Source organism: Panulirus ornatus, chromosome 9, assembly GCF_036320965.1.
Source record: "Panulirus ornatus isolate Po-2019 chromosome 9, ASM3632096v1, whole genome shotgun sequence".
NCBI classification, from domain to species: domain Eukaryota; kingdom Metazoa; phylum Arthropoda; class Malacostraca; order Decapoda; family Palinuridae; genus Panulirus; species Panulirus ornatus.
Window position 1 is genome coordinate 28505662 of NC_092232.1, and position 24471 is coordinate 28530132.

At 47.5% G+C, this 24471-nt stretch overlaps 1 protein-coding gene across 2 annotated transcripts in view; it reads left to right on the top strand.

Moving 5' to 3' along the window:
- Window positions 1-23951, top strand: part of LOC139750302 (kielin/chordin-like protein) — a 436266-nt gene extending 412315 nt beyond the window's left edge. For both annotated transcript variants that reach the window (XM_071664925.1, XM_071664926.1), the window contains exons 5-7: window positions 1603-1698; window positions 6435-6608; window positions 16977-23951. In XM_071664925.1, coding sequence (XP_071521026.1) covers window positions 1603-1698; window positions 6435-6608; window positions 16977-17087 — 381 coding nt within the window. In that variant the 3' untranslated portion in view covers window positions 17088-23951. The remainder of the gene's footprint in view (window positions 1-1602; window positions 1699-6434; window positions 6609-16976) is intronic.
- The last annotated feature ends 520 nt before the right edge of the window (window positions 23952-24471 follow it).

A 24471-nucleotide genomic window follows, 5' to 3' on the forward strand; every position in this document is an offset into this window, starting at 1 on the left:
ATTATTGACCCAAATATGTCGCCAGTCTGCTGTTTTGGTCATGGTAACTCCTGTGTGTGTTGGTGGCTGCCTCCTGCTCGCTGGGCCAGCCGAGAGGTGGTGTGGGGGAGGAAGGAAGGGCCAGTTATAAATCACCATGTCCCTCCCTTCTTCCTCTCCCTTTCCCTCCCTCCCTCCTCCTCCTCACAGGGTCATGCACCCCCCCCCCCCCCCCCCCCTGACACCCCCCCCCCCCGCCCCCCACTCGTCTCATGGTAAAACTTTTCTCATATTGCCACAAGATATGTTTAGGGGGGGGGGGGTTCACTGGGGGTGTTTTCCGGGGGTTTGGTCCACTGGAGGATCTTCTTGGAGGTTGTCCGGTGTGGGGTTGGTGGACTCTTCCGGACTGAATCACTGGGGGGGCGATGTTCCACTGGGTATTCTCTGGGGTGTGATTCAGTAGGTGTCTTCTTCGGGGGTGATCCATTGTGGGTCTTCTCTGGGGTGATTCATTGGTGCCTTCTCCGGGGTTGTCCACTGTGGATCTTTTCTTGGGTGACCGATTCTGTCTTTTGAGGTGATCTTCGATCATCTGGGACGTTTCTCTGGGGTTATCCACACGGGTCCCCGGGATGATCCAGCGATGTCTGGCGGACCGACCCAATGCGGTCCCCTGGGTGATCATCAGAGATATTTTCAGGGGTGATTCACAGGGTCTTCCCCAGGATGGTCCACTGAATCTTTTCCGGGGTGATTTGCTAAGTCCTCCACTGAGGGAACCTTTATAGTTTTCTTCTGGGTCATCCACTGGGGGTCTTCTCCTGGGAGACCCACTGGGTCTTCTCCCTGGTGATCCACTCAGGTTTTCTGGGTTGATTCTTGAGGTCTTCTGGGGTGATCCACTGGGATCTTCCAGGGTGATCCACTGGGGTCGTCCGGGTGATCCACTGGGGATTTCTGGGGTTATCCACTGGGGTCGTCCGGGGTGATCCACTGGGGTCGTCCGGGGTGATCCACTGGGTCGTCCGGGGTGATCCACTGGGGTTTTCTGGGGTTATCCACTGGGGTCGTCCGGGGTGATCCACTGGGGTCGTCCGGGGTGATCCACTGGGTCGTCCGGGGTGATCCACTGGGTCGTCCGGGGTGATCCACTGGGTCGTCCGGGGTGATCCACTGGGTCGTCCGGGGTGATCCACTGGGGATTTCTGGGGTTATCCACTGGGGTCGTCCGGGGTGATCCACTGGGGTCGTCCGGGGTGATCCACTGGGGTTCTTCTGGGATAATCCTTTGGGCTAGTATGGGGTCTTCATGAGCCATCCACTTACAGATCTCGGGGTTGTTAGGGAGTGTGGGGGGTACTTCCAACAAACGCTTGTCACACACACACCCACACACACACACACACACACACACACACACATACACACACACACACACACACACACATACACACACACACACACACACACACACACACACACACACACACACGAATATTTCCAGCACTATGTACCCACACCTCTTCCCCCGCCTATCAGTACACCACACCTCCAACCCACACTGACACCTCCTACCCGTACTGACCAGCCCACACTGTAACCCATTGTTCTCTCCCTCAGGTCATATCCAACCTGAAGACACAACATCTGAACTTCTTCTACCACATCAAGGAAGACAGCAAGACACACCAGGCCACCTTCCAGCTCCCAGATAAGGTAACACCTCCGGACCATGTCATGTACCTCTGGACCATGTCATGTACCTGTGGACCATGCCATGTACCTCTGGACCATGCCATGTACCTCTGGACCATGTCATGTACCTCTGGACCATGCCATGTTCCTCTGGACCATGTCATGTTGTTTGATATGGATGTGCCTGATGTACTGTGTCTTAACAAAGTTCTGTATGTTTACAGGTGTATCGTATTGGTTATTGAACTGTTGTTGTACGATACAGATGGTTCAGTGTTTACAGGTGTACGATATTGTTTATCGAGTTGTTGTATGATACAGTTGGGTCTACCACAGGGTAAGTATCCCCCGTGTGACTGCTCTCCTGTCTCAGGGAGGGTCGTGGTTCGAGGTCTCCCTGGATGGTGATGTACCCCATCGCCCCTCTCACTCCCCTTATCTTCTCCATCCTTGTATCTCTCATCCCTTTCCCTTCTTCTTTCCTTCCCAACCCTTCACAGTTTCTTTCCCCCACTTCCTTCTTTTTCTTCGCGCTATGGATATGTGATAGATCTAATTCATTATGGACGCCACTCTTAAGTTCTTATCAGATGTTCCCCGCAAAATAAAACGTTAGGAGTACGCCTGCGTCATTGTACACGCCACAGTAATGGGTTTAGTTTTAGCTTTATTTAAGTGATGGCACCAACTTGTGTCGCCCCAAACATCCCTGACGGATTTGCTGGGACAACTCGTCAACCCACAGTGTGTGTGTGTGTGTGTGTGTGTGTGTGTGTGAGGCTTCACCGGCTTCACCGCCAAGTTCTCAGACAAGTCGAACTTGGGTGGTTATTGCTGTGGCTGTGAGACGCACCGTCCAGATATTACGGTCCGTCCCACAGACACCAGCAGGGCTCCATGTTCTACTCTCTGGTTGTCCTGTGAACTGGAAAGCGGCTGCGCCGTGTGCTGAAACGGTGCCGTTAACCCGCCTCCACCATCACACGAACGCTGGTGATCACCGTCCAGAAGAGTTAGTACTTATAGTTTGAGTTCGGCTGTGAACATATTAGGAGCCTTAGGAAGTGAACAGATATATATATATATATATATATATATATATATATATATATATATATATATATATATATATATATATATATATATATATATATATATATATTTCTTTTCATACTATTCGCCATTTCCCGCATTAGCGAGGTTGCGTTAAGGACAGAGGACTGGACCTTTGAGGGAATATATATATATATATATATATATATATATATATATATATATATATATATATATATATATATATACAAGCTAGTGAAGATATTAGTGAACTGGGAAGTGTATCAGAGAATATGATATCAAATTTAAGAAGATTGAAAATAGGAATTCATGAGGAAGAGTCACTGGAAAGAAGACTCACGTAGCGCAGCCCGGGACATGAGAAGGTGAGGATGGTCATCTCTGGCTGCTCATGACATAGGTCAACCAGAAGGCATCGCTCATGACACAAGGGTCGTCATCACACACAGTCGAAATGAGGGGACGGGGGATAGGAGCAGATTATGGGGATGAGGAACAGAAACAGTGGCTATTGACGAGTGGGAGGGTAACAGAGGCCTGGGGACGCCAGAGAGCGACACAGTCCCCATCATCTGGTATGTATCCACCACATTGATCATCCACCTGGTTGTCAGTGTGGAGTGACACGTGATGTGTGAGGCTGGGGAGGAGGTCATGTGCAGGAGAACAACCAGGGAAGTACATGTTGTGTTTTGATGGAAGGCTGAAAAAAAAAAGCGTACAAGTAACTGGTAAGAAACGAAGAGAAATTTTGGAATACAGAAAACGTATGGAAGTTGACGAATCAGTTTATAAGGCCTTGGCTGACGAACTGCGTACGTCAGCACTAAGAACAGTTGGTCACACGTCGACACAGGAGGCAGACAGAAATCATGGATGACTTTTGGGCTGGAAGAGGTCCTGACGTCATGTGTCGGAAGGGATACACGTGAAGGAGACAACATTTAGTCTTCGAAAATAATGATTCGTGGTCCAGCCAGACGGTGCATTATGGACAGAGTGGAGAGTGTACAGCGTCCAGTTATCACGATGATTCCTCGACTTCAGACCAAATCCTGTGAGAACCGACTAAACGACTTCAATCTGTTTGGCTTCGACAAGAGAATGTTAAGAGGCGATCAACGATCAAACACAGGGTGTTCAACGTTATCAGAGGCCTTTATAAACCTTGATCTAAGACACTCATTAAGGCTTGATTATATAGTCAGATTTCAGTCGTAGTGATGGATGCAAACATGTGGACCAACGACTTACCTCGAGGCTTATTCTTCAACAGCATTGTTAACATACGGAATTATTCACCGATCAGAGTGGTTGGAAACAGTACTGTAGATACGTTTAAGAACAGACTTGTGGAATATTTCGCTTGAAGTCCACGACTAACGTTATTTGCTCCCCCTATGTCACATGAACAGTTTATAGGTTTTTCTCTTCGACTCATCGGTAATCCTCTCTACTCTGACACACTAATTTGTGAGTGTGTCATGTCTTCTACAATGACCAGGAACCTCGAAGGAACCGCTTGATCTGTTGCTGTTTTGAATTCCTTTGTACAATTGGAAGATCACCCGCTGGACAGAATGGCATAGTGATGATATATGAACGTAGGTCTTATCTTTACAACATTGTAACATACACATCGTGAACGGCTACAGATATAGAGGAAAGATTAGAGAAAGGAATGTGGTTCAGCTGAAGATGATCAAAAACCAAAAGAGTTTAAAGGAGTAGTGTAGAGGAGAGGTAGGCGGCAGAACAGCCAACCAGCACTGGAAACGTGCAGGGGAGTGAGGAATGAGTACAGCAGGGTAGATAAGGTCCCCTGGCCTGCAGACTGAGGTAGACTACGGTCCCCTGGCCTGCAGACTGAGGTAGACTACGGTCCCCTGGCCTGTAGACTGAGGTAGACTACGGTCCCCTTGAGGTAGACTACGGTCCCCTGGCCTGCAGACTGAGGTAGACTACGGTCCCCTGTGGCCTGCAGACTGAGGTAGACTACGGTCCCTTGTGGCCTGTAGACTGAGGTAGACTACCGTCCCCAGGCCTGCAGACTGAGGTAGACTACGGTCCCCTGTGGCCTGCAGACTGAGGTAGACTACGGTCCCCTGTGGCCTGCAGACTGAGGTAAACTACGGTCCCCTGGCCTGCAGACTGAGGTAAACTACGGTCCCCTGTGGCCTGCAGATTGAGGTAGACTACGGTCCCCTGTGGCCTGCAGACTGAGGTAAGTGTGTGTGTGTGTGTGTGTGTGTGTGTCGTGGCCTGCATGGTAGGCCAGACCAGCAGCTCGCGTCGTCGCTATGTTAGGTCTGCCAGAACACTGTGAGGTGCGGGGAGGGGAGCCATGAAGGACACCAGCTGCCCTGAAACCAAACGTAAATGGGTGGGATCACACGGGAATGTATTCATGGTCACGTGAATGTAAATTCTTATTTCAGACAGAATACAAAAGCTCTCTCTTCACACGAACACATTATTCAGTGTAGTGGTATATTAACCTACATCACGGAAGTGACCGAGTCTCATTCAGAAGTACAGTTAACCATTCTACCACCTAGTTAAAGTCGTTAACAAAGCTGTCGTAAGGGTATAATGATAAGGTCGGAGATAGAAAACGTGATATTACGGGTTGATTTTTTTCTCCTGTTGGATTGGAAAGATTTGGAACAGGAGGTGAGCAGGAGGGCCATAGTGAGTGTGTCCGGGTCATGTACAGCTGTACGATGGACACCGCCTCCGCCACACTCCCTGGCGGTGAGTCGTGGTCACACAGGTCGTCCGCCCTGGTCCTCCACGACCAACCGCTGAAAATAAACCCGACAGGAATATACAACAGCCCAGCCAGGCAGCGGGAACGATCATTGACTATACTGACGAGGGAGAGACATGTAGGTACGTGATGCATGGAACGAGGGTAGCAACACTGAAGAGAAAACTTGGTAACGTGTGGGTGACCTCAGTGCCAGATGTGGCACGATTGGGTAACTATGCCACGCAGGGGACCTGCTGAGGGGATGACGTAGTTGAATACGTCATGCCTGACGTCAGTACCATGCCCTGCCATAATGACCTAATATTGTCGTAGGTAGGTAGGTACACTCTCTCTCTCTCTCTCTCTCTCTCTCTCTCTCTCTCTCTCTCTCTCTCTCTCTCTCTCACTGTTATATTTTCAGACAGATGGATTCCGAGTGTGTGTGTGTTATGTGTCTAGATCCAATGCGGCCAAATATCGTATTATTGATCTTCCCTTTTCGATAAAGCTTTGAGATCAGCACTGAGCATGGTGGTGGTGGTGGTAGAGGGAGGTGCTCTGGTCCTGATGTGTGGGGCACAACTCCATCATGTATGATGAAGTCATCATCATATTAGCCCAAGATGGACGATCAAAGGTTTGTGTAATTATAAGCAATATGATACCTAACTAAGTTATATATAAGGTTGAAACATGCCGCCATCATAGATGATTGTATAATTTCCTTCTCATTTATGAGGGCATGTGTGGTACGTGTGTGTGTGTGTGTGTGCTCCTCATGTCTGGTGTGCTGGTGGTCTGAGCGGTTACCAGACTTTAAAAGTGCCAGTGTGGAACACCTGTGTGATCCACCTGTCTGTTCCTCCTCCCCGCAGGTGAGGTGGACCTGATCCCTCCCTCTGATCCACCCGTCTGTTCCTCCTCCCCGCAGGTCGGGTGGACCTGGACGCGGCTGCTGGTCAGTGTGAACCAGACGGACGTGAGGGTGTGGATCAACTGTGCAGACTACGACAAGCAGCGCCTGGCGGGACACATCGACCTCCAGATCCCGGAGGGCGGCCTCATCTACTTCCGACAGGAACCCGGCCTCAAGAACAAGCTCATTGTGAGTACTGCTCTGACCTCTAGGGGTTGTTAGTGTGACCTCTGGGGTTGTTAGTGTAACCTCAGGGGTTGTTAGTGTGACCTCTGGGGTTGTTACTGTAACTTCTGGGGCTGTTTGTGTGACCTCTAGGTTCGGTGTGACCTCTGGGGTTGTCAGTGTCACGTCTAGGGACCGTGTGACCTCTGGGGGTGGTCAGTGTAACCTCTGGGGATGTTAGCGTGACCTCTGGGGTTATTAGTTTGACCTCGGGTGGTCAGTGTAACCTCTGGGGATGTTAGCGTGACCTCTGGGGTTGTTAGTGTAACCTCAGGGGTTGTTAGTGTGACCTCTGGGGGTGGTCAGTGTAACCTCTGGGGATGTTAGCGTGACCTCTGGGGTTGTTAGTGTAACCTCAGGGGTTGTTAGTGTGACCTCTGGGGTTGTTAGTGTGACCTCTGGGGTTGTTAGTGTAACCTCAGGGGTTGTTAGTGTGACCTCTGGGGTTGTTAGTGTGACCTCTGGGGTTGTTAGTGTGACCTCTGGGGTTGTTAGTGTAACCTCAGGGGTTGTTAGTGTGACCTCTGGGGTTGTTAGTGTGACCTCTGGGGTTGTTAGTGTGACCTCTGGGGTTGTTAGTGTGACCTCTGGGGTTGTTAGTGTGACCTCTGGGGGTGGTCAGTGTAACCTCTGGGGATGTTAGCGTGACCTCTGGGGTTGTCAGTGTCACGTCTAGGGACCGTGTGACCTCTGGGGTTGTTAGTGTGACCTCTGGGGGTGGTCAGTGTAACCTCTGGGGATGTTAGCGTGACCTCTGGGGTTGTTAGTGTGACCTCTGGGGGTGGTCAGTGTAACCTCTGGGGATGTTAGCGTGACCTCTGGGGTTGTTAGTGTAACCTCAGGGGTTGTTAGTGTGACCTCTGGGGGTGGTCAGTGTAACCTCTGGGGATGTTAGCGTGACCTCTGGGGTTGTTAGTGTGACCTCTGGGGGTGGTCAGTGTAACCTCTGGGGATGTTAGCGTGACCTCTGGGGTTGTCAGTGTCACGTCTAGGGACCGTGTGACCTCTGGGGTTGTTAGTGTAACCTCAGGGGTTGTTAGTGTGACCTCTGGGGTTGTCAGTGTCACGTCTAGGGACCGTGTGACCTCTGGGGTTGTTAGTGTGACCTCTGGGGGTGGTCAGTGTAACCTCTGGGGATGTTAGCGTGACCTCTGGGGTTGTTAGTGTAACCTCAGGGGTTGTTAGTGTGACCTCTGGGGTTGTTAGTGTGACCTCTGGGGTTGTTAGTGTGACCTCTGGGGGTGGTCAGTGTAACCTCTGGGGATGTTAGCGTGACCTCTGGGGTTGTTAGTGTGACCTCTGGGGGTGGTCAGTGTAACCTCTGGGGATGTTAGCGTGACCTCTGGGGTTGTTAGTGTGACCTCTGGGGGTGGTCAGTGTAACCTCTGGGGATGTTAGCGTGACCTCTGGGGTTGTTAGTGTAACCTCAGGGGTTGTTAGTGTGACCTCTGGGGTTGTTAGTGTGACCTCTGGGGTTGTTAGTGTGACCTCTGGGGTTGTTAGTGTAACCTCAGGGGTTGTTAGTGTGACCTCTGGGGTTGTTAGTGTGACCTCTGGGGTTGTTAGTGTGACCTCTGGGGGTGGTCAGTGTAACCTCTGGGGATGTTAGCGTGACCTCTGGGGTTGTTAGTGTAACCTCAGGGGTTGTTAGTGTGACCTCTGGGGGTGGTCAGTGTAACCTCTGGGGATGTTAGCGTGACCTCTGGGGTTATTAGTTTGACCTGGAGGTTGTTAGTGTGACTGTGAGGCTCATAGTGTGACTTCTGAGTTTGTTAGTGTGGCCTCTGAGATTACTTGATAGGTCACCTCTGAGGTTGTGGGTGTGGTCTCTGAGGTGGGCATGACCGCTGTGACCCCTCGACTGGCTGTGAGTACCACGAGAGTATGTGTGAGATCACACCGACCTTACCTCACCATGAGTGCTCATACGTGTATCATGAGGTGTCGCTGGAAGTCTGTTGACCACAGATGATTGTGAGATGATGTATACGTACTGTAGTGAGCAGGAGGTGTGCTCTAGGGGTTCTTGTGAGTTGTGAGACGACAGAAGAAGCTTTTTTTTTTTTGAGTTATTGCCAAGGTTTTTGGGTTTGTTTTTCTTAGTGTTTTGAGAGACGTGTCCAGGATTTTCCTTGTGGGTTAGGATGATGTGAGAAGGACCGTGTGAGTCGAGGTGATGGAGACGGAGAGCCGACGGTACGACCCTTGAGCACGATGGTACGACCCCTGGGTGTGTTGGACTGTGGCCAGACTCAAGGCTCGTACCGTCATGCTCGAGGGTCGTACCGTCATGCACAATGGTCGTACCGTCATGCTCGAGGGTCGTACCGTCATGCACAATGGTCGTACCGTCATGCACAGTGGTCGGACCGTCATGCACAAAGGTCGTACCGTCATGCTTAAGGGTCGTACCGTCATGCTTAAGGGTCGTACCGTCATACACAAAGGGTCGTACCGTCATGCACAAAGGGTCGGACCGTCTTGCTCAAGGGTCGTACCGTCATGCACAAGGGTCATAACGTCATGTTCTAATGTAAAATGACAAAAAATAACGTTAATGAAATTATTATTTCAAAAAGGTATGAGGCTAAAGCTGGGTATGTTGAGGGAGTGTGTGTGGTTCGTGATGAGGCCTCACGACGCGGCTGGTGAGGAGTGAGTGAGGAACTTCCGGTATGAGGAAGATGACGAGCCTTTACAAACTTCTGAAACTTGGGAATATTTTATGAGGAGGGAATGTCTAGTGAAAGTTTTGAAAAAATTCATATGAGTTGTAAGTTTGTAAGTTATTTGCTTACGGATATATATATATATATATATATATATATATATATATATATATATATATATATATATATATATATATATATATATATATATGATTGTGTGTGTGTGTGTGTGTAGTTGGTTTTCCGTTTATCTATAGCCAGCTTTATATTCATGTACAAAGCTTTTAGATTAATATGCAAATGACGTAGTGTACATATCAAACAAACGCTTGTGACCTGATGTCAGTTTTTTGAAACTATTTGCCCAATTGGTCATAACTACTCAGTGTGTGTGTGTGTGTGTGTGTGTGTGTGTGTGTGTGTGTGTGTGTGTGTGTGTGTGTTACCGGCAGCCCCAGCTGGAGCCCTTCTCATGGCAGACATGATGCCCCTGACCCCACCCTGCAGTAGGCGGCTGCTGGGGAACCTGGTCATCTCTATACCTTGGTGCTGAGGGAGGCAGGTACAGTACAGTGTGCTGGGGGCTTACCTGGGTGTGTGAGTACCTGGGACGAGGCAGGTACAGCCAGTACAAGGAGTGAGTGAAGGCTGATGCTCATCACTTTGACCACGACGGTACAACCCTTAGCTTGGATTGGCCTTTGACTTGAGCCTTAAAGGGTCGTCAGGTCAGAGGTTAGGCCATCATAGGTAAGGGTTGTCCCGTCGTGATCATGTGGTCAGGGGGCCGTGTGCCCAGCCTGTAGTGACTGTGTGCTGAGGATATGACCATGCCAGAAGGGCGAGTTTAGACAGTGGTAGTGTTGTTGGTAGGGAGGGATCCATTATAACACTGGTAGGGGGGACGATGGTTGTGATGTATACTTCTTCCCCTTCCTTATTACTTCCCCTCTCCCGGCTCCCTTCTCCCTCCCCTTCCTTACTGCTCCCTTCTCCCTCCCCTTCCTTACTGCTCCCTTCTCCCTCCCCTTCCTTACTGCTTCCTTCTCCCCCTTCTCCCTCCGTGCTACCCTCCCCCGCTAGTCACCAAGTCATCAGAACTCTGCAGGAGACAATGGTAGCGCCTCCAACTTCATGACCAGGATTTACTGGAGGAAATCTTACCAGCAGAAGAGTGAGGTGATGGTAGGATGGGCGGGAAGCAGGTGCAGCCAGTGCTGGTGAGGCAGGAAGCGGGAGCAGGCAGTACTAGTGAGGCAGGGAGCGGAAGCAAGATAAAGCTAGTGAGGCGGGAAGCAGGAGAAAGCAGATGTCAGGAGGAGGTGTTGCAGAGCAGAGAGCAGGAAGGGTGAGCAGAGAGCAAGAGTGGAAGGGTTAGAACGAAGTAGTGGCAAGCAGGAGGAGGGAGGAGGAGGGACGAGTATAAGACAGAAGCAGGAAGCAGGAGAAGGACTGGGACAAGAGAGGAAGATGAAGCACGTCAGAGAGTAGCCAGTAATGAGGCAGGAACAGTGAAACACCTGGTGACGTAGGGAACAAGACATGCATGTGTGTGTGTGTGTGAAGAGGTGAGTGTTTACATGTGTGTATGTATGTATCATTGCGTATCTCTGCGTGAGGGAGAAGAGGGAATTATTTCCTTTATTCCTGGTGTATCACTGATTGTTCACCGTCAATCGGTTCTCCTCACCATCCACCTCATTTACCATGTGAACAATGTTTCTACAGTAGGAGTCTTAACTAGCTGGCTGGTCTCCTGTTGATGGCTTCCTTCCCGCTATCAAACAACAGCTCTGTGTCGACGTTGTCCTGCTGATGAAACGAAGTTTTTAAAGTCTTAATCAAACTCAACTTCTTCATATTTCTTTTATCCTGAGCAGATTTACGGCTGTAACTCGTTCTCATTACTTCCAGGTACAGTTCCTGGTGTGTGATGTCTCCATGGTGGTTTGATTTTTTGTTTATGAATGGGGTGGATAGGGAGGTAAATGCACGAGATTTGGAGAGGGGGGGAGGCAAGTATGCAGTCTGTTGTGGATGAGAGGGCTTGGGAAGTGAGTCAGTTGTTGTTTGCTGATGATACAGCTCTAGTGGCTGATTCGAGTGAGAAACTGCAGAAGTTGGTGACTGAGTTTGGAAAAATGTGTGAACTAAGAAAGTTGAGAGTAAATATGAATAAGAGCAAGGTTATTAGGTTCAGTAGGGTTGAGGGACAAGTTAATTGGGATGTAGGTTTGAATGAAGAAAAATTGGAGTTAGTTAAGTGTTTTAGATATCTGGGAGTGGACTTATCACTGGATGGAACCATGGAAGCGGGAGTGAGTTACATGGTGGGAGAGAGGGCGTAGGTTCTGGGAGCGATGAAGAACGTGTGGAAGGCGAAAACGTTATCTCGGAGAGCAAAAACGGGTATGTTTGAGGGAATAGCAGTTTCATCAATATTATACGGTTGCGAGGCATGGGCTATAGATAGGGTTGTGCGGAGGAGGGTGGATGTGTTGGAAATGAAATGTTTGAAGACAATATGTGGTGTGAGGTGGTTTGATCGAATTAAAGGGTAAGAGAGAGGTGTGGAAATACAGAGTTTGGTTGAAAGAGCAAAAGAGGGTGTGTTGAAATGGTTTGAACATATGGAGAGAATGAGTGAGGAAAGGTTGATAGAGAGGATATGTGTCAGAGATGGAGGGGACAAAAAGATGGAGACCAGATTGGAGGTGGAAGGATGGAATGAAAAATATTTTGAGCGATCGGCGGCTGAACTTATAGGAGGATGAGAGGCGTGCAAGGTATAGAGTGAATTGGAACGATGTGGTATACCGGGGTCGATGTGCTGTCAATGGAACCAGGGTATGTGAAACGTCTGAGGTAAATTATGGAAAGGTTTACTACGACTACTACTACCACTACTACTACTACTACCACCTTTTCTACTACCACCACCACTACCACTACTACTTCTGCCTCTTCTAGTACCATCACTACTATTACTGCTACTACTACTACTACTACAACTTCCACTACTACTACTACTACTACTACTTCCACTACTACTACTACCTCTTCTACTACTACCACCACTGCTACTACTACCACCACTGCTACTACTACCACCACTGCTACTACTACTACTACTACTACTACTACTACTATTACTACTACTACTACTACTACTACTACTACTACTATTACTACTACTACTACTACTACTACTATTACTACTACTACTACTACTACTACTACTACTACTACTACTACTATTACTACTACTACTATTACTACTACTATTACTACTACTACTGTTACTACTACTACTACTACTACTACTACTACTACTACTACTACTACTACTACTATTACTACTACTACTACTACTACTACTACTACTACTACTACTACTACTACTATTACTACTATTACTATTACTACTACTATTACTACTACTACTACTACTACTACTATTACTACTACTACTATTACTACTACTACTATTACTACTACTACTATTACTACTACTACTATTACTACTACTACTATTACTACTACTACTATTACTACTACTACTACTACTACTACTATTACTACTACTACTATTACTACTACTACTACTACTACTACTACTATTACTACTACTACTACTACTATTACTACTACTACTACTACTACTACTACTACTACTACTACTACTACTACTACTACTACTATTACTACTACTACTATTACTACTACTACTACTACTACTACTACTACTACTATTACTACTACTACTACTACTACTACTACTACTACTATTACTACTCCTACTACTACTACTACTACTACTACTACTACTACTACTATTACTATTACTACTACTACTACTACTACTACTACTACTACTACTACTACTATTACTACTACTACTACTATTACTACTATTACTACTACTACTATTACTACTACTACTACTACTACTACTACTACTACTACTACTACTATTACTATTACTACTACTACTACTACTACTACTACTACTACTACTACTACTACTACTACTACTACTACTAGTACTACTACTACTACTACTACTACTACTACTACTACTATTACTACTACTACTATTACTACTACTACTATTACTATTACTACTACTACTACTACTACTACTACTACTACTACTACTACTACTACTACTACTACTACTACTACTATTATTACTACTACTATTACTATTACTACTACTACTACTACTATTACTACTACTACTATTACTATTACTACTACTACTACTACTATTACTACTACTACTATTACTATTACTACTACTACTACTACTATTACTACTACTACTATTACTATTACTACTACTACTACTACTACTACTACTACTATTATTAATAATAATAATAATAATATTACCACCACAAAACAGCTGGTTTGTTACACCCTCACCCACATCCATCACCCGTTAGCTTCAATTATCGTCCTGAGGAGAGGAGTTCAGAGGGACTATCGTCCCTATCACAGAGCTTTACCTACCTTCCCACGGGATATTCACTGTTATACCCCTCGTATGTAAGGGTTGTTATGGTCTATATCTGCCGTTTTCTTTCATTTTGGGAACCTGTCGATCAGAGTACCGCCCGTATGCTCCCCTTGTATAAGGTCTACACACCCGGCTTTCTTGTCATGATTTACAACTCCGCCTCCAACGCTGGGGTAATTTATAGGTTTGGGGGCAGGGAGTCTCTCTCTCTCTCTCTCTCTCTCTCTCTCTCTCTCTCTCTCTCTCTCTCTCTCTCTCTCTCTCTCTCTCTCTCTCTCTCTCTCTCTCTCTCTCTCTCAGGAGCAGCTGTTGTTGTTCAACGCTGAAGTTCACAAGTCGGTGATGTTTGCCTCGTGGTCGTGGACTGGTCCAGGGAGGGAGAGACGACGACCCTCACCGATGTTGAGATGGTCTCCAAGCCACACAGAGCACGACCATACACGACCCCTGAGCACAAGGGTCGTGTACCGTCGTGCTCAGGTGTTGCACCGTTGTGGTCATCATCATCATCACCATCAACATCACTATCACCATCACCACCACTATCATCATCACCACCAACACGTAATCCCTCCACCAGTGGCAGCAGTCTCCACCAGCTCCCTCATCCCCGCTGATCATGGGTGAGGGAGAGGGCGTAGGTGTGAGGGAGGGTGTGTGTGGGTTGGTAACCTCCCTCGGCCAGGGTGGCGGGCCAGGGAGAAGGAAGATCCTGCACTGTTCCCGGTGGGGAGCTGTGGTAATCTCCCTCCCTCGTGGACTTTGTTTATAACTGGCAGTGTTGGGGAGCTTATACCTGGCTGGGGAGAGAGAGAGAGAGAGAGAGAGAGAGAGAGAGAGAGAGTGAGAGAGAGAGGGTGGAGGGTCAGGCAGGGGAGAGAGGGTGTGACTAGAAGAGATGAAGATGAAAAAAGAAGGGAAAAGAAAGATACACAGAACGAACTAAGGAATACGATAATGAAGAATGTATGATGTAAGTCAGGTGTGTGTGTGTGTGTGTTTGTGTCCTTCCTGTGTGTGAACACATCGTGTGGTCATACAGCAGTGTGAACACATCGTGTGGTCATACAGCAGTGTGAACACATCGTGCATTCATACAGCAGTGTGAACACATCGTGTGGTCATACAGCAGTGTGAACACATCGTGTGGTCATACAGCAGTGTGAAAACATCGTGTGGTCATACAGCAGTGTGAAAACATCGTGTGGTCATACAGCAGTGTGAACACATCGTGTGGTCATACAGCAGTGTGAACACATCATGTGGTCATACAGCAGTGTGAACACATCGTGTGGTCATACAGCAGTGTGAACACATCGTGTGGTCTTACAGCAGTGTGAACACATCGTGTGGTCATACAGCAGTGTGAACACATCGTGTGGTCATACAGCAGTGTGAACACATCGTGTGGTCATACAGCAGTGTGAACACATCGTGTGGTCATACAGCAGTGTGAACACATCGTGTGGTCATACAGCAGTGTGAACACATCGTGTGGCCATACAGCAGTGTGAACACTTCGTGCGGTCATACAGCAGTGTGAACACATCGTGCGGTCATACAGCAGTGTGAACACATCGTGTGGTCATACAGCAGTGTGAACACATCGTGCGGTCATACAGCAGTGTGAACACATCGTGTGGTCATACAGCAGTGTGAACACATCGTGAGGTCATACAGCAGTGTGAACACATCGTGTGGTCATACAGCAGTGTGAACACATCGTGTGGTCATACAGCAGTGTGAACACATCGTGTGGTCATACAGCAGTGTGAACACTTCGTGTGGTCATACAGCAGTGTGAACACATCGTGTGGTCATACAGCAGTGTGAACACATCGTGCGGTCATACAGCAGTGTGAACACATCGTGTGGTCATACAGCAGTGTGAACACATCGTGTGGTCATACAGCAGTGTGAACACATCGTGTGGTCATACAGCAGTGTGAACACATCGTGTGGTCATACAGCAGTGTGAACACATCGTGCGGTCATACAGCAGTGTGAACACATCGTGTGGTCATACAGCAGTGTGAACACATCGTGTGGTCATACAGCAGTGTGAACACTTCGTGCGGTCATACAGCAGTGTGAACACATCGTGCGGTCATACAGCAGTGTGAACACATCGTGTGGTCATACAGCAGTGTGAACACATCGTGTGGTCATACAGCAGTGTGAACACATCGTGTGGTCATACAGCAGTGTGAACACATCGTGTGGTCATACAGCAGTGTGAACACATCGTGTGGTCATACAGCAGTGTGAACACATCGTGCGGTCATACAGCAGTGTGAACAGCTACACGGCTTCTGTATCATCTCCCAGGCGTCATCCCTCACCCCCTCACTTCGTGGATGTGATTGTGTTGGCGTGAACACCGTATTGCCGGCCATCATTTCTCTGGGACAGTTTACCCCGTAGCGATGCACTGCTCTTCCCGGCCGTATGTCTGGTCATATGTATAGTATGGCCTTAGTCCTGGGAATGTGTACGTCAGGGTTGTGTATATATATGGTCTAAGGTCGAAGTGAATGCAATAACGTTGTATTCTTGTGTGGAATTACTTATTATACTTGAACTGTACAAGAGGATGTGAGTTCTACATTTGTGGAACCCTCCCCAACCCCCATCTCTTGAACATTCCTTGTTATGATACAACTTTTGAAACTCATGTATGTTGTCCACATTCACAACCTGATCATGACCCAGTTGTGCCTTGCATCCGCCCCTCTCATACTATAACATTAATTCTGTACGTATTGACGAACAAGTCTTGCTGAATTTCACGCTATATCATCTGGTGGAACATTGGAAGAATTGTTCGTTGACGTTATCAGTTTTTTCTTCCTCTTCTCTTTCCCACGGTGGAAGATTTATGGCCCCTGACCTCTGGCTGTAAATCAGCCACCTGAATTTTCTTTACCATCTTTTCTGCCTTCCTCTACATCTTCCCTGGCAGCTATCCGAGCTTCTGCGTGGTGTGGTGACCAAACTAGAGAATCACAGTTCTCATTTTTGGCGTAGTGTAGAATCTCTCTCTCTCTCTCTCTCTCTCTCTCTCTCTCTCTCTCTCTCTCTCTCTCTCTCTCTCTCTCATTACCAGTACTGACCCGTTGTGTGTGTGTCTGTGTCTTGCAGGGCAGCATCCAGATGGCCAAGCTGATGAACTACAGCGTCAACGACCGGGTCTGGAAGTGCTCATACGACCCCCAGTTTGGTCCAGGTTGGCGCCCTCCCCTGCTGGGTTAACTCCCTCACCCTAACCCCCGCCCATCACCCAGCCCTTCAGCCCTGCCCGCCAACTAGCAGCCCCGCCCGACCCGAGAAGCTAACCACCCTCCACCATACCCCGCCCACCAGCCAGCCAGCCTTAATGCATCGCCCCCCGCCCAGGAAAGATTAACTCTACCCTCCAGCTCTACCAGAGGGTCACTTCTGTCGCAGCCAGCGAACCAGCTAACACCCCCAGCTAGCCCAGCTGACAGACTAACCCACCTTCCGGCTAGCTAGCACGCCCACCCGCCCACCGCTCTCTCAGTTCACCGCGCCCACGCCCACCGCCGCCGCCACCACCACCACCTCGTCTTACCTCCGCCTAACAACTCCTAAGGAGCCAGTAACCTGACCGGGTCAGCAGAGCATGTCTGACGACCGTCGCTAACCACATGATATTAACACTTAAAAGTTTATGATGTTGTGTATAAGATGTCGCTCTACTGCCGGAGGGCTGGTGTGTCCCTCTAACACGGAAGGAGTGAAGGGTCGACGTGCCAGGAGTCCGGCGTGCCTGGGGTCATGCACTGTGACCTTAAATGACGGTATGACCTTAATGTTTGCCGGTAAAATTAGTATAGGTGACCTTGATGAAGTGGAGGACATGACCATGTTTATGTAAGCCTTTATGATAATTTTGTACGATGTTTGACGACGTTGACGCAGGCGATGCAGGGGAGATGAGGAGCCTCCAGCAGGTGTGAGTGACCTTGTGGGGGGGAAACGGTGTCATCACGGGATATGTCATGTGTCAGGCAGGTAGTGTGGGAGCTGCTGGTGACCGGGGAGAGGACGTGGCTGATTACCTGCTTTCAGTCAGTCCGGCTCCTGACGCTGGGGACGCCGATCCCAAGACTGACACCCAGTGTCAGCGGAGCTCCTCATCTTTACCCTCACAGCAGACACGGGGAAAATTCTTCAATATAATATACTGTTGTTCCTGGGAATCCGTGTGTCGCCTGCAGTGTGGCACAGGTACTGAGCGAGATAGGGATGGCTCGAGATGATGTTGTCTGGTAACCATGAGAACCATCATGTACCATGACCACAGGTGGAATGTTCGTGTTGGTAAGTGTCACAACTCAGGGACAGATCCTGGACTCACAGTTATGGCTCTTACGTCAGTCAGTTCCTCACATACTGGTTAACAACTGGGTCAACTTTCATGAGTATCTGATCCATACTTCTCACCTCATGACCAGCGTTATGTTGCAGGGTAAGGTGGGACTCATGACCGACGGACGACAGCGGACTGAGTGATCCCATCGCAAAAATACTGTCCCTATCTGCGACCACGAGTGATCATTAAACCTCATGTTTTGAATGGGAAATGTACGATGATTTCTCACACACACACACACACACACACACACACACTACCATGGCTTCTCCTCACACTGACTACCACCGTCATGACCACCCCTCACGCACAGCACCACAAACTACCATGACTGTCCCATCACAGCCATAACTACCATACACATAGTACCATCAAGGGTTCCTCCGCTCCATCCCGTCACCCTCCCATGGTTACCTTCATCACTGCCATGGTTGTCATGCCCACCACCACCACCAAGGGTACCACTGTAGCTGCTGCAGGAGGAGTGAGGGCTGGGGTGTGGTTGGGCGGTAGTGTGGGAGACCTTCGGTATGTGCTGCAGGAGGAGATGGTGCACAGCTCTGCTCGCCTCCTCCAACGGAACACGCCAGACATGGTGAAGGAACTCCAGCCCAGAATTTACAAATACCTTTCAACTCGTATACAAAAAGATCGATGTATTATTCTTGTGACGAACTAATAAATACTGAGGTCGCTCGTGTCGAATAGCAGTGTTGTGATGTATGATGACGGGTGAGGTTGTAGTTGTACAGGTGGCCAGTGGTCGAGAACTGGGCTCACATCTGTCTTGCTTCTCAGAGCCGCATGGCACTCGCTCATGATAACAAAGGTGTGTTTGATTTATTAGATTTTTGATATACGTATGATATATATATATATATATATATATATATATATATATATATATATATATATATATATATATATATATATATAAAGGTTAAGAAAAAAGTAATGAGTTGTTACTACGTTACTTGATAGTTGATGATGATCGCGTCAGATTACCCTGGGGGTCCATAAGTCATGGTTTAAGTAACCCCCTTAATGAACACATTCATGACCCAACTAGGCCAATGGACTGCCAAGCATACTGTGACCACTCACATTCCTGTAGGTCAAGGAAAGGCCGCTTCTGTTCTTACATTTGATATCTAATCCTAATGACATATATAGAAATAATGTGGCATGCATCCTAACACAGCTGCTAATAATAACTAAAACGCTAATTCACGAGTATAAGGGAAATTTAGTTAATGAACCCTTCAAAACAAGGAGTACACTGTAATTCCTGCCACACACTAACTAGCGGCTCTGTTTAGTCACCGGGTGGTATAAAAGTTCACTTAAAGGGAACGTCAACTGGTTACACGTGTCCTTCCGGTCAGTTCGGTCTGTACGTACGTCGGGATCCGGGCGTGCGGCAATCGTTGCTCAGCGACGGCCCACGTTCCCTAGGCCAAGTCGTCCTATATGTGCACTATTCACATGCTGCGCGGTGCACCCAGCCTACGTCCTTGGTACGGCTCAGTTTTCGTACACACACTACTGCTGTTGACACTCGTCCCCTACTGCTGTAATCTTACTGGTGCCCTGCTGGAAGTGAAATTATCAGTCTCTTGTAAACATATTATTGGCTCGTTACCTTTACAGGTGGACGAATCTTGCACACTTTATGAAGACATGTTGTGTAGCAGAGCGAGGTGTGGCTTACCGGGATTCCTAGAACATATTAACTTTATGTCTCCCGGGCTGGGCAAACTGTCTACCAGATGGTTGGACACTTACTGTCATTGACCCTCGTTCCTGTAGTGAGTAATGTAGCACAACCATTGGTTGTATTACCAAGTTATTGTTGGTTTCCTTGGTTAATTACTCCACCAATTCACTCGGTCACTTTTCCACACTTGATACATTTTCGTTATCACATTAATTGTCACTTTCATTATTCGTACAATCTAGATTTTCATTCGCCGCTAAGTGATATTATAAGACTATCCTTAATCAGTAACCTCTCGATGCGTGGGTGAGGCGTGGCGGTTCCTAAACCTGGCGACAAAGACACCACTGGGGTCGGCCTAATGTTTACACACACACACACACACACACACACGTGGATAGCGCACTGAACATTGTACGCGCCATTTACAACATCTTGCCAGCCACTCGAGGAGAAGTTTGACGAATGCGTCCAGCAGCAGCAGCAGCAGCAGCGGATGATGACGACTGGGTTGTGCTGTGCTCTCATCACTCACAACCACCACTACCATTACTTTCATGACACCACCACCACCACCACGATCACAACTACCACCATCACCGCTGACAACAACCACAGCTTTCATGATCTTCACGAACACTACTTTCATGTCTCCCACCATAACCCTCTGTACTACAGTCACCTTCACCATCATCCCTACCACCACCACCACCGGCGGTACGACCCTCGACCACGACGGTACGACCCTCGACCACGACGGTACGACCCTCGACCACGACGGTACGACCCTCGACCACGACGGTACGACCCTCGACCACGACAGTACGACCCTCGACCACGACGTTACAACCCTCGACCACGACGTTACGACCCTCAAGCACGACGGTACGACCCTCAAGCACGACGTTACGACCCTCGAGCACGACGGTACGACCCACCTACCTACAGTGGTCGACAGAGGAACCATGATATTAGCTCTTAAGGAATAGCTTTTTTAATAGCTTGACACCAGCCAGCATCAGGGCTGAGTGACCCACTCTACCACAGCTCGTATGTGGAGACCACAGCTTCCCCCAGACCACATGAGAGTATTCGTGTTTCCCGGTGAACAGGTGGTGGGGTGACCACGACCCCCCCCCGGCGCTGGACGCCCCCTGCCTCCCTCATTCTCCCCCCCTCCCCCGCTACCCATGAGGTCAAGGGCTTGACCTCCACCCTGGCATCAATATGGTCAGAACTGCTGGATTTGTGACGTAAGTCAAATGTCTTTTTTTTTTTTCCAGAGGATGACCCACTGCATTTTTGTGTTAAGGTCAGGCACGTCACGTGCTTTCAGCACCTTTTGGTCCTTTGACCCATGTAGGTTTTAAGATGGTGGCATGTGGGTGGGTCAGGAAGGTCATGACCTCGCCTGGCCTCCCATGGGTTTTGTTCGCTCAGTATGCAGGAAGTCGGTACGTTGCCCGGCCGTACATTTGTGACGGAGGGTGACGCGCGCGTACGTTGTGACGGGGGGGGTGTGTGACGCGCGCGTCTCGTGGGACTTTCCCGTAACTCCTCGAACGTGACGACGTGACGACCCTTGAGCAGGAAGATACGACCTTTAGGTAAGATGAGGTTGACCCTTGACCTGACCCTTCAAGATCAGGTCAAAGGCCAAGTCATCATATCCAGGGGTCGTACCGTCATGCTCAAGGGTCTGGCTTTTGTAAGTGAGGGGAACTCCAAGTCCCATCAACAGGTGGAGCGTCGCCTCCCATGTTCTCTTATTTTATAGTCAATACAACAGTTGATCTTATAACGATATATATATATATATATATATATATATATATATATATATATATATATATATATATATATATATATATATAGACGCCACTGTCTCAAAAGAGGGTGTTACTGCATATATGCACACATCTGTCCCTCGAGCGACGCAGGTGTGCAGATGTGGACGGCTGAGACATCTGTTCAACCTGGTCATATCAAACATCTGTCTTATCTTTAAATCTGGTCGTATGATAACAAAGTTTTCACCCCTTCAGCGTGACATGATCAACATCTGCGCACCTGCTCGCTCTGGGGCAGGTGTGGATGTGAGCACCTGCCCACCTGCACGACCCGGCGCAGGTGGACAGGTGCCCATCATTCACGGAGGAAGATGAAAAAAAACTCGTTTTCAAAACTATACGAATCCTGTCAGGTGCAGGTGGAGCACATGATCATAGTGCCTGCCCGCTGGGTCATGCACGTTGCTCATAACGAAACATCCAAACTGTGTATTACCAACAGTATTTGCCATGCTATGGGACTATGTATGTCTGACGCTGGTTGATCAGGGCGTTTTCATCTTCATGGCTTAAACGTTGATAGAACAAACTCTTTCCGGATCTATAGTTTTCCCCATGTCTTTTCAACTTTCCTCTGAGGTCGTCATGTTCTTTGTAAATGTAAATGTAAATGCACACTATATCTGGAAATATTAATCTTGGAGTTTTATATTGTCTTCAGTAGTGGGATATTATATACAGTATAAGGCCTGGAGTCTTCAGTATTATATAACAATTTTACACTCTTCTGTAATGTACTAACCCATAAGGCTGTATTAATCTTTAAGTCTGCCAATTCATACATCATATTGCCTGCTGTTCTACAGTCAGTATTATTGACATTGTGAGAGACTAATGATTTTCTTCACGTAGAGACTAATTTTGTAGTTACAATTAGGAGAGCTACTAATAAATGTAATATGTATATTTTGATATTATTTTTAAGTGATTAAGGTACATAGATCTTTATTAATGCTTACATATACTTTACTGACCTTGTCTCTGTACCATATAGTGTAGGTCCCACACGGTTTGACCAGAGCTCAGCTTGAGTTCCTCTGGGTTCGTACAACTCCTGCAAGAAAACAGGATTAATTCTTGACTTTCTCTTTTTTTGTACAAGTAAAAACTGGAAATAATGTTTTTAAGAATCTTATTTGGTCTCGAGTTGTTTAAACCATTAGGTTTGAAAAAATGAAGTAGTCCAAATATATAACTTTGCCCTCTATTGCTCCTAAGATGTTTAAACAATCTTGATTGTAAGACTATAACACTTTGGAATAATTAATGTTTATACTCTCTATGTGACAGTCATTACTTCATTAAAAATGACTTTAGATTAAAAGAATCCTTTCAGTTAGTCTTAAAAAAAAAGTGTGTGTGTGTGTGTGACATTTGTTTTCTTGCAGAGTGTGTTTGTGCTGTGTATGTACGAGCCCTGTGGTTGTGTACATATTCTGTCTTGGTTTACAGTGTGTTCATCATCTGACCCCCCACCCCATCTCCTCCTCCTCCCCCACACAAGACCTGTCTTAGTATTGTTGGTCAGTTGTTGTGGTCACAGGTCAACCCACGTAGACTCATAGCATATGTTAGGATCAAGAGGTCACGGGTCTGGTTGACCCCCATCGAACACAACGAGACGACCCGTGAATCACAATGGTTCGACTCCCTGAGCACGACGGTACGACCCTTGGGTGTGATGGCTGAGGCATTTTAACCCGCAGGGGTCGTACCATCGTGCTCGAGAGGACTCGTACCATCGTGTTCAAGGGTCGTTCTATCGTGGAGAAGGGGATTAACTTATCTCTAACATCATCAGAAGCTGACTTTATCCTCGTAATCAAAACTTAACCAGAAAAAATAATTATCTCACTAATTTCATGCTAACTTTATGCAATAATGTACAATGAGCTTGAGAATATGATAATGACCAAACTATACACCCCACATTGGTAACAGTTTGCCTCTATTACGAAATACACCCCATCCCCCCCTCACCTCACTAACTATCTAACTGCCTGTTGAGACGGGCTCCTCCTTAACAAGCTTGATGTTCCAGTATCCACTGGCCTTGGACCGGTAGTTTGTCCTCTTCGGTTAATATTTGCAGGTATAACCTTATATTTTCACACATCTTGTATAGAGTTAGCTCCAATAAAGGCATCACTAAGTGTAGTGTTCTTCCTTGCCAACCTTCCTCACTGCAGTTGACTGTGGCGGGTCTGTGATGGTGATGACCAGCCTCACACGATCACAGGGTTGCTCAGTGAGAACTTACTGGTTAGCGAGCCCGTGAGGCCCAAACTAACATACTAACAAAGGTGTACGGTTAAAGTAACGTACTAACAAAGCTGTACGGTTAAACTAACAATGCTGTACGGTCAAGCTATTATACTAATAGAGTTGTACCGTTAGACTAACAAAGCTGTACAGTCAAACTACCATACTAAGGAAGTTTTATAGTCAAACTAACAAAGGTGTACGGTCAAAATAACATTAACAAAGCCGTACTGTCAAACTACCATACTAACAAAGCTGTACCATCAAAACAAAACATAATAAGCAACATTCGTGTAACCAAGTCGACGATAGATAAATGTGGTTACGTTACGACACATTACAGGCGGGACCACGAAATGATAATGTGATCCACACGAAGAAAACGGGGGATCTCATCATGGGAAGCATTTC